Source organism: Lycium ferocissimum, unplaced genomic scaffold (assembly GCF_029784015.1).
Source record: "Lycium ferocissimum isolate CSIRO_LF1 unplaced genomic scaffold, AGI_CSIRO_Lferr_CH_V1 ctg12452, whole genome shotgun sequence".
Taxonomy (NCBI): Eukaryota; Viridiplantae; Streptophyta; class Magnoliopsida; order Solanales; family Solanaceae; genus Lycium; species Lycium ferocissimum.
In genome coordinates this window covers 30301-41603 of record NW_026714358.1, presented here as the reverse complement: position 1 = coordinate 41603, position 11303 = coordinate 30301, and the positions used below count along the sequence as shown (strand labels likewise).

Genomic DNA, 11303 nt, shown 5'->3' with positions numbered 1-11303 from the left:
TATTTCACATATTTATGATCATGAGACTTAGTTTATGACTCTTAAATGACTTTATTTATTTCTTTCCTCATAATATACTTGTTAAAATTAGCTTAATTGGTTGTGGATGGTTCGCCTACTGGGTGGAGGTAGGTGCCTTCACGGCATTGGAATTTGGGTTGTGACAATATATGTTGATTTCATAAATCACGAAGGATAGATAATTAAGAAAATTAGTAAAGAAAATAGAACCCAATTTACAGAGTAACTTTCTTTTCTTTGCAAAGTAACTATTTTCTCTGCAAAGTAACATTTTTTCGCTTTCTTCTTGATCTGTTGCTTTAAACTGATCTCTGTGTGTGTCAAACTCCAACCTTAGTGACATCTGCATCGTTTAGTAAAAATCAAAAGAAGATGAAATCTTACTTTTAAAAAAGTTTCTGCTGCCAAAAGATATGGATCATGGCAAGTTAGTCATTGCAAAATTTGGCAAGTGTAAATCAACATGAAACTAATAAGAAAAGATCAAATAAAATATAACAAAGGAAAGTGATCTTTCTTCACTGGCATGACCACCGTAAAAGGTGCACACAAAATGAGATCTAGTCACTTATATACATTGATCTTTGAAGCAGCACATGTCCGTGTTGGGATTTAAATAATCAGGGCGTCATGCGGAAACTAATAATTGCAAAACCATGAACACGATAAATCGGATGACAAAGAAAAACATGCTAAAAGAGGCATAATATTCTAATGATATGATTTGATCAATTGATTTACATATGAAAACTAATATAAAAGCATAAAAACTATTGGGAGAAAAATCTCCCCTAAACAAAACTCTCTAAAAGACCACATTGTGTATGTTATTGTGTTGTATGACAAGGATACTTCAATTTATAGAGGTCCAAAACCTTTTCCTCCAAGAAAAGGACTAGCCAAATATGGAAGAAAATTATATTTTTCTTTCAGGGAAAAGTAAAACTCAAATATGGTAAGAAAATCAGGGCAAAACCCTAACAAATCTCCCCTTTTGGCTAACGGATTTTCTTGACAAAACTTGATTCGTCTTCTTCATATAACCTTCATCACTGTTGCTTGCTATGGTTAAAAATATGTTAAAAACATTATTGGTTAAAAATGATTTAAAAAATATTTTATTTTTATTTTTAAAGATGCAGCAGCAGGAATGTTGAAAATATGGTTGAAACTTCGTCTCCACATGTAATACTTCAGACAAAATCTTCATTATCGTGAAATTAGTTGCAGCTTGATTTGAATCGGCCTTGAACCTGTCTTCTACCCCGTTGAACCATCGGCTCGGATACCACTTGGCTCTACCATTGGCTCTGATACCACTTGTTGGGATCTAAATAATCAGGGCATCATGCGAAAACTAATAATTGCAAAACCTTGAACACGATAAATCAGATGACAAAGAAAAACATACTAAAAGAGGCATAATATTCTAATGATATGATTTGATCAATTGATTAACATATGAAAACTAATATAAAAGCATAAAAACTATTGGGAGAAAAATCTCCCCTAAACAAAACTCTCTAAAGGACTACATTGTGTATGCTATTGTATTGTATGAGAAGGATTCTTCAATTTATAGAGGTCCAAAACCTTTTCCTCCAAGAAAGTGCTGATTTTCAAAAAAATGGAAAATTATATTTTCCTGAAAGTAAAAGCAAAACCCAAATATGGTAAGAAAATCAGGGCAAAACCCTAACAGTCCGACAATTTCAATGTGCATTTCTCTGATAACGACATTATTTCTGGAAAATAAAAATTATCGGCTCCAAAGTTCATAACCATTTTAGTCATCATCATCAAGCCATCAGTTTGTGGCATGTTTTCATCCTTTGCCATTATCTTCTCTCTTTATAATTTCGAATTCTTCAACTCATCATATCTTGTATATTTCTTGCACAACAAAAAAAAAAAAAAAAAAAAGCTTCATTAAACAGGAAATTTACTATCCAAAAATTATTGTAGAATATTCAAAATAAATACAATGGAGTAACTTTGTGCAAGACAAATTTAATAAACAAATGAAAGAGATAAATTATTAAAGAGAAATCAATGAAAAACACAGGCATAAAAAGTGCGCGCTTCCAAAACTATCTTTAGGATAAGAATTTCTTCCACACTTGTCAGTGAATCTTAGCAGGAAAGTCCATCCCATGATACATGCTTATTCTAGAAATCAAAGTTGTACTCTTTAATTTCTTCCACCACAATAACTCAATCCAAAGAACAGAGGATTTAGAGGAAGAAAATTAGGAAGAGATGGCAGAATATGTTAAGTTGGAAATGAAGCACAAAGATGTTTTTTTCTAGTAACTCTATTGGCTTCTGTCAAAAATGGTTTTTATAGGCACAACTTTTTTTAGGAACTCAACAGATGCTTCATTCATTTTTTAAAAGAAAAGCAACGATTAGTTTCAAACTTGAATCAACACAATTGTTGATTAACCCAACAGAAAGAAAACGGCACATCTAATATTCAAATTAGAAGTCCTTCAGATTTATTTCTTTAAATATTATTAGTAAATAATACTTATATATTATTATATATATATCACCGAGTGACTATATCAATCGCTCACTCCATTTTATACTGATGCAACTTTATATGTAGTATATATTATCTTATTGAACCAAAATAAATAGATATGTCTTTCTATAGATCACGCCACTTGCTCCAGCAAGTTGCCTGCTTCAGCTTGAGCCTTGCCCAGATAAGAATGCTCCTCAGATAGTTCCTTGTGGTCCCCTCATTGAAAACAATTGTCTTTGTAATGAAATTTACCTTTCTTATAATGTATGTAGAACAAACAAGTCTATGGAAGATTGCATTCTTGTTTTAGTTTGTGTTACGATAACAACGACTAGCCTGATTCCTTTAAATTGCTTTTTGCCTTAGCTAGTATATTACACATATTCAGAGTTGGGATCCACCTCGACAGTGTACTTCACACTGAGACAAAAGTTGGTAAGGCGTTTGGTAATCTAATAATTCTTTCTATATCGATCTTTACACAAAAATATAATGCCTATGTAGAAATATATTACTTCCTCCGTTCACTTTTACTTATTCAGTATTTTTAAAAATAGTTTCGCTTTTCTGTCACTTTAAAGACAGCAAGTTATAAGACAATTTATTTTTTTGTTTTTACCTATCAGTATTAATTACTCACTTCAAATCATTTTTCAAATCCAATAAAAACATGCATCAATTAATATGGATACATTGGTAAATTATGTACTCCATTTATTATTCCTTAAACAAAGATAAAAATCCAAAATGGACAAATAAAAGTGAACGGAGGGAGTACTTATTAGTCATGTCGAAGTTTTGTAATCATTTAATGGTATCTTAGCAGCCCAACTCGCAAGAATAATGATTGTACAAAAGTTGTAGTAGCAGACATCCACGTTAATAATTATTCAATCCCACTGTCGGCATTGTTCATTTCAAACAAACTATCCCCGACTTCAAAACGCGCCTTAAGCTATAAGGCTTGTTATTTTATGGAGAGTGTTACATATCGAATTCATAGTCTGTTAATATGGGATTTATGGAGAGTGTTACATATCGAATTCATAGTACTAACTTTATGTTCATCACATTTTGTCTTTATTGTTATGGGAGGATTAGGGAGAAGAAAGGGACTAATGAGAATCGAATCGGCATTTGTTATGTGAGGAAGTTTTCTAATACCATTAGACTATAAATTCCTAATCTGAATTTACTAGGATATTGTGTCCGCCCTCCCCTCGCCCCCACCCCCCCACACCACCACCAAAAAAAACCCCCAAAAAAAAAACTCGCTGCTTTTTTGGTTAAAGGTATTTGGTCCCATGCTCTCTTGTTCGTTTCGTTGCTTTATATGTCCCTCTGAAAAAGTCAGTAATGGTAAAAAGCTGTCATTATTGGATTAGTTTAATTTCTTTCTTTAAGCATTATTGTAAGTTATAACCAATATAATGACATGTGCCTAACAAAGGATGTTTCACATCACCACATATGAAGGCCAAAAGAACAAAAATTGCCAGCCTTTTTTGAACGTTCAGTAATCTTGAGGGCCACACGAACAATAATTTAGGATTTAATATTAGAAAATTCATCCTGATTCGCTGGTTTGATCTTTTACTTCAAGATGAAGTCACTCGGTTTCCATGAAGACTCAATTTTGTTTGGCAATTGGCATAAATATTGAGCCACCTTACATTGACCCTAGTCAACATTCATCTTCCAAATATTGTGAGATTCCAAACCCAAGATAACGACAGTTAATTAGTCTGAAACAGAATGATAAATAATACTCTATCTGTTTCAATTTGTTTGTATGGTTTTGATTTCACACGGAGTTTAAAAAAATAAAGAAGACTCTTAAATCTTTTGTGGTCTTAAAAGATATGTAGAATGTAACAAAATACCCTTTAATCTTACGGAAAGGTCTTTTGGCCACAATGGCCCAAATGAGGGTAGCATAGTAAATTTACACGGGTATCTAAGACAAATTTAATGATTTATACTTAGTTAATGTCATTCCTATCCTTCCCTCCAAAAATTGATTTTAATTTAAAATTGTACATGTAAAGGTTATGAAGGTCTTTTCATAAGTGTGGTCAAATTTGGCCCAAATTGGTGTGGTAGTTTAGCAGCTTTCTTAATCTTATGATCTTAAACATGTGATGTAAAAAGTTGTATTAAAGAGTAACTAAAAAAGAAAAGAGGCATTCTTCCTAAATGGACTAAAAAAGAAAGCAATACAAACAAATTGAAATAGAATAAGCAGTATAATAATGATAATAACAACAGTTTCAATCAGAAGTCAACTCATAATAATTCATTATGCCACTCGTCAATAGTTTGGTACCATTTATGCCATCGCCGTTATAAAATGGCTCATTCATGCCATCGCCGTTATCAAAATGGCTCATTCATGTCATTTTTCATTAACGTCGGTTTTACAATACCTAATATGACACGCGGCCTCCAATTAGAGGTCCACGTTGCTTAATTAAACCAGCCCAATTTTAATCCGAAATTAATAAAAAAATCTGACACATAAATGGAAAAATGGCATAGATGAGCCATTTTGGTAACGACGATGGCTTAAATGAGCCAAACTATTGACAAGTGGCATAAATGAGTCATTTTCGATAGTTCGATGTCATATTTGAGCCTTTTCCGATGATAATAACAACAGTTTCAATCAGAAGTGAACTCATAATAATTCATTAACATTGAGGGAAGTCGAAAAACAACTGCTATTTATCCCTCTTCATTGCCGCGTGAGATCGATTTTTACAACTGATCTTGGAACATAAAAGTAAAATTATAGGAAAATACAACATAAGATGAAAGAATTACAGGAAATGAAACTAAAGGGAAAAAAAAATAGAAAATGAAACATGTGGGAATTAAGGATCAGAGCCATGTCTAACCAAAGACGCTGATGATTTTTGTTGGCAATGGTGGAATTCAAAGAAGAATGGCAGCTCTCTTCCAACTGAATTTCACTGTACGAGGGATAACAAAAGCATGTGAGGCGTCACCCTTACAAGTCACAACCCAACATTATATTATTCTAATTAATGCAGCAACATGTCTCGTGCACCATCTACATTTATTAACTGACCAAAACAAAGGACATGAACTGAGAATAATCAATGGATAAAAAAATGTGTATCTATGTGTAAGAGCTAAGAACTATCCAAGCAGTCTACTGGATCAGTGCCATGAATACTGGATCTCAGACACCAATCCACCAGCTGGTTACTGAATACCCCATCCTGTTTTTTAAAATGTTTAATCGTAAGAGTATTGGTCTAAATTACCCTTAACCTCTGCATAAACGTCCCACCTAATTAACACCACACTAGTTGCAACAATAACAGTAGAACTGATAAATTAATGACTTCTTGTTTTCTAAAATGTCAAATATTTTATGATGAATGCAGTTTGCTAACACGGCAAATAGTTATTTGGAAGCAGAGGTATTATTAACAGATAGTTGTAAGGAGAAGTAACTTACCATATAAAAGTAAGGTCAAAAGGCTTGTATTGAAGCAGCAGTAGGTCATGCTTGGACATAGTCCATACCATTGCGCTTACGTTTGTTAGATCTTGAAAAGAAGCATATCTGAGCCCATGATTTCTTCTGCTTAACTGGCTGTGGCTTCGCATCCCTCTTGTCAACAAGATCAGCCATATGCTGCACAACAGCCTGATGACCAAAACAAACATTAGTGAAATAATTAGTTCAATAGAACAATAGTAAAAATTAATAATAGTATAAAATAAGATTCAAACATACCTGCGCTCCCATCTCAACAACGTTTCCTGGTGGCACTTCAAGAGGATTTCCTTCTGTCTTTAGTGCACGCAAATGTGAAAGCATCCTAAACGAATCTGGAAGAATTCGTATCTGGTTGTTACTCATATCTAGCTCCTCAAGCATCTCGAGGTTTCCTATGGACCTAGGGAGTGATTGGAGGTCCGCAAAATTGTTGCTAATGTTGAGCTTTACGAGTGTGGTGGCAAAGCACAAGCTCTCAGGCATCGACTCAAGTTCATTGAAACTAACATTGAGCTCTTTCAAACTTGTTAAGGATGCCATAGTTGTAGGCAATTGCCTTATGTTATTGTACCGCACGGATAGAATCTCCAAAGAACCCATTCGTCCCAAGGCTTCAGGAAGGGCTTTAAGATGGTTATAGTCAGCACGAAGCTCTTTGAGTGAATTACATTGACCAATAGAGTGAGGAAGTTCCTCTAGGTCATTAGTCTCGACGATCAGTTTTCTGAGACTGACAAGGGATCCCACTGTCTCGGGGAGCACAGATAGCATGTTAGAGCTTAAATCGACTTCCTCAAGGCGAGTTAACCTCACTAAAGTCGAAGGCAATGTCTTCAGGTTATTTCCATTTAGATCAAGATAGACCAAGTTAAGCAGATCTCCTATTGAATCAGGAAGTTCAACAATTCTATTTCCATGTAAATCTAGCTTTTGCAATGATGAAAGTCCCCCTATGGTAGTTAGCAGCACAGCAATTCGATTCTCAGACAAATCCAAAGTTACCAAATTTGATAACTTCCCAAGAGAATCTGGAATCCATTCTAATTGCTCTGATAATTTTCTTCGAAGAATTAGCTCCTGGGTTCCTTTTTTGGCTGATACTTCTATCAAACTAGCAAGCTTAATCAAGCTCAATTTTTCACCAACTTGACCTACAGATAAAGGGCTTCTCCATCAAACTAAGAATGTCGAATCAACAGAACAAAGAAAAAATAAAATTTTCATATTCTAGGGATTGATTTCCCAGATAGTCACTCAACTAATAGTTATTATCTCAGAAAATCACATTTCTTTTTTATTCCAATTTCCTTCAACAAAGAAAGTGACTTTCTGGGATAATAACTATTAGTTGAGTAACCATCTGAGAAATAACTCTATTCTAGGCAACAAAAGTTCCTCAATTAAGCTAAAATTTAATACACATTCCCAACAGACTATAAAAACCACATTGGTTAGAAGCAGTATATGGTGGAGGAAATAGATTAAACTTACCAGTACTAGTTTTCAAAGTGGAATCGACAATCTGGGGCGCTAAAGAAGCGTTCCCAGATCGAAGTCCAACGCTAATTCCATCCATTTGAAACGTGGATTTCGCCTTCTTCACGTAACTATCGTCTCTTGTAACAAGTTCAGGCACTTTAACAGGTTCTTTCTCACTATAAAAGCTCGACGAAGACATCGTAGTAGTCGTTGTAGTTGCCGGAGAATTGAAACTGCTAGCGGAGAAGGAAGAAGACGAATTTGCCAAAGACAAACTACTCGAATTCCTTGAAGAAGCTGAAGATGTATTATTAGCTTGAGGATTCGACTTCGATGATGACAAGCATTCCGAAGCTCTTTGAATCAATTCATCGGAAAGGTAATGAACATTTTCAAGATCTAACAGTTTTATTGCTTCTCTTTTCTGTTCTTTACTTTGAAAATCAACTAAATTCCTCTGCATCTCTTGCAATATTTTTAATAGCTCTTCTGGAACATCTTTTCGTTTGTTTTGCCTAGCAATTGTTTCGAGCCTCATTTGTTCCTCCTTTTCCACGTTCATTATTAAAACTTTTGCTGCTTCAACTTCATCAATGCCTGGCCTTGTTGGTAAAGATTTGTTAAGTCTCATTAGCTCTTCGACAACCTCGTCAATCGACATTGCAGAGGATCCCATTACAACAATTTGGTCGGACAAAAAAAAAAAGACACAATGTAAAAGAACAAAGACAACTTCGCTTTCTTGAATCAACAACCCCAGATCAAGAAAACGAAAAATATTGAGGAGGACATAAATGAATTCTCCTTTCTTAAGAACTTTCTAGAAGCGCCAATTAATGTTGACAAGAATACAAACGTTAATTACATCAAAATATAAGAAGAGAACACAAAAGTTTTTCTTTTTTTAGTCTTTTATACGGTAAAAAAAAAAAAAAAACCGACTGTTTTGGAAACACGCATAAAAAAGCAAACTTAGGGACAAGAAAACCAAACCCCACTTAGGAATAGAACTCACTCACACTATTCAGTGGCTTCATGAAGAGAAAATGGAGCTAAGAAGAAGAGTTGTGTGAGAGAAAAAATGGCAAGTTGGGTTTGATGGAAAATCCAAGGATATATTACAATTTATTTATACAAATAAAGAAAACACGTGCCACAGCTGTTGTTAATGGTATATTGATGCATTATTAGCACTTAGCAGTGTGAAGAATGAATTTATGATATAGTAATTCGATTAAAAATAAGAAACAGTCACAGTGGACTTGATTATGAATTTATGACTGATCGGTTATTAACGATATCTACGGTGGCGCGTCATTGTCTTTATATTTTGGTCCAGCACTGTGACAGCATCTAAAGGCCATCAACGGAAAAATTAATTGAAAGTATTTGGATATGGCATCAAATATTGTTTGTTATTTTAAATTAACTTTTCGTATTTGCAGTAACAGTACAAAATTTTAGTATTTGGAATATGGGTAATTGATTTTGTTGTTCTTTACAAATTCATTTTTTATTTTATGTCTTTTTTATAAGAGATCTTTATTTTTACATCTAAAAGATCTAAGAATAACATATAAGAAATCTGAAAATATCAGTTTCTTCTATTCAAATTGTAAGTGCCCATAAAAGGCCATTTCCTCTTTGTTTAATAGTGAGAATTACAAATGTATTTAAAGTAAAATAACAGTTGTTAGTCATAAATTTTCAACTTCACAAACAATTTTAGCAAGTGAGTTTTAATTCACATATGGTCACAGAACCTTATTCATTATACTATAACAATAAAATTGTGACAATATTTTTTTTTATTATATTAAAGTAATTAACTTTGCTGAAGATAACGATAAAGTTGCTCAATTTTAACCACTATAGTAGTTATCACAAATCACAATCTATTTTTGTCAAATTAAAACAACTTAATTTTATCCCTATAATACTATAGTACACTTAATCCAATATAACGATAAAACTTATCAATCAAAGTGATTTTACTGTTATAGCGGGTGAAGCTCTGTGACTTTACTATTATAATGGATAAGATTCAATTATTATAATGTGACAAAAAATAACTGTGACTTTACTAATATACTGAGTAAACTTCAGTTACTTTTATGTGATAAAATGAATAGTATAATATATAAAAATATTTTTTAAAATAAAAATAATTTGAAATGTGTAAAAGAAATAGAAATAAAAAAGAAAACAAATTAAAATAAAAATAAAAATAAATTAAAAAGTAGCCCTGTAATTACAAGGTGTAATTACAGTCAATTCTCAAACCCACTTCCACCCCCATGCCCCCCCCCCTCCCTCCCCCCTCTTGAGGGGGTGAAGAGTGTAATTACCCCTAGAGATTACACCCAATTATGTGCCCAACAACTACTTGCTTTGACAAACATGTCACACTACTAAAAAATCAGCGTTTAGTGACGGAATATTAGCGACGAGACCATATTCGTCGCTAATTAACGACGGATTAGCTACGGATACCTCATTTTGTCGCAAAAAAAAACTAAAATTTTATCTCATTATATAGCGACGGATTAGCAACGAAAAATGAGTTTCGTTACTAATAATTAGCGCGAATTTTTGGCGCCTTAAATTTACTACATTTAGCAACGGAAGAGGCGCGACAAATTTTATTTTTAATTAGCGACGGATTCGATAACGAAATATCCGTCGCTAGGCCTTTAATTTTTCTAGAAAAAATATATATTTGCGGCAACGGAAAATTTTGTCGCAATATTAACTATTAAAAAGAAATCAATGTATTATTTAGCGACGGATTGTAAAATTCGTCGCTATTAAATCGTTAAATGTAAAAAACAAAAGATATCTCCTAGCTAGGTTACGCATTCTTTCATTTCCAACACGGTAGCCAACACGGATAGAGAGATAGGCGTAAATTGGTAACATAGAGAGAGAGAGCACAACATAGATCAAAATAATGTGAATCTAGGGTTTACATTGTGTTTTTCTCTTCTTCTACTTGCAATTTTTATCTAAAGGAAAGGTATGTTTTGATTTTTGTATGTGTTATGGGCGGTTTCTTTCTTCTTTACCTCCTTCTTTGTGTTTTACGACATTAAATCTAAAACGAAATTAAGATATACGTGTTTTCTTGCTTATTATCTAAATGACGAGTGTTTTAAGTGTTTTTTTTTGGCTAAAATCGAAGTTGGGTGTGTTGAAAACTTGTTGGGTTTATAATTTATTTGGAGGTTAAGTATTGGGAATCTCTATTTGGGCGAAAATCGATGAAAATGGAAATTCGACCTTTGTTTGTGCTAAATCTTGTAGGATAATATTATTTGGTGGTTAAAGTTTGTTTTAATTTATTGCATGTCGAGAAAAGCTTGAAGAACTCAACATTCTTTATATAATACGTGATTTGAAATCGGTGTTAGTGAGCTAACCGGGTTTCTTACTCGATTTTTTGTTTCGAGGTTGAGTTTTGTTAATTTCGATTTGTCATTTTTTTTTTAACTAAAAGGTGAATGATATGGTCCGTTTCACTAAGTTATTTCGGCTTGTTCTTCCATTTAGAGGTCATTCGGTTGTATTAATGATATGAAGACGAACATTAATTTGATTGCTGTTTATGTCAACATTAATAGGAACATGAATAATCTAGAGCGTGATTGGATGTACAATAGGTTGGATGGCCGAGGGTATAAATTCTAGCTTTGTAACCGGTGTAGATAATTTTATCCAATTTGCACTTTCTCAACGAAATTA

The 11303-nt window shown here is 33.3% G+C and overlaps 1 protein-coding gene across 1 annotated transcript; it reads right to left on the bottom strand.

Moving 5' to 3' along the window:
- Window positions 1-5447: 5447 nt before the first annotated feature.
- On the bottom strand, window positions 5448-8661 carry LOC132041943 (plant intracellular Ras-group-related LRR protein 4-like). Its single transcript, XM_059432613.1, has 4 exons — window positions 7575-8661; window positions 6321-7234; window positions 6039-6230; window positions 5448-5523 (listed from the first exon to the last, which is right to left on the bottom strand). The coding sequence occupies exons 1-3, from the start codon at window positions 8236-8238 to the stop codon at window positions 6084-6086; spliced, it is 1725 nt and encodes a 574-aa protein (XP_059288596.1). The 5' UTR covers window positions 8239-8661; the 3' UTR covers window positions 5448-5523; window positions 6039-6083.
- Window positions 8662-11303: the final 2642 nt, after the last annotated feature.

Excerpts from the sequence above, each read along its gene's own strand:
- LOC132041943 (XM_059432613.1), bottom strand. The coding sequence starts at position 8,238 with ATGGGATCCTCTGCAATGTCGATTGACGAGGTTGTCGAAGAGCTAATG. Across the intron at positions 7,235-7,574 it reads CACTTTGAAAACTAGTACTG|GTCAAGTTGGTGAAAAATTG; the intron begins GTAAGTTTAATC and ends CTTTATCTGTAG. Across the intron at positions 6,231-6,320 it reads TTGTTGAGATGGGAGCGCAG|GCTGTTGTGCAGCATATGGC; the intron begins GTATGTTTGAAT and ends TTTGGTCATCAG.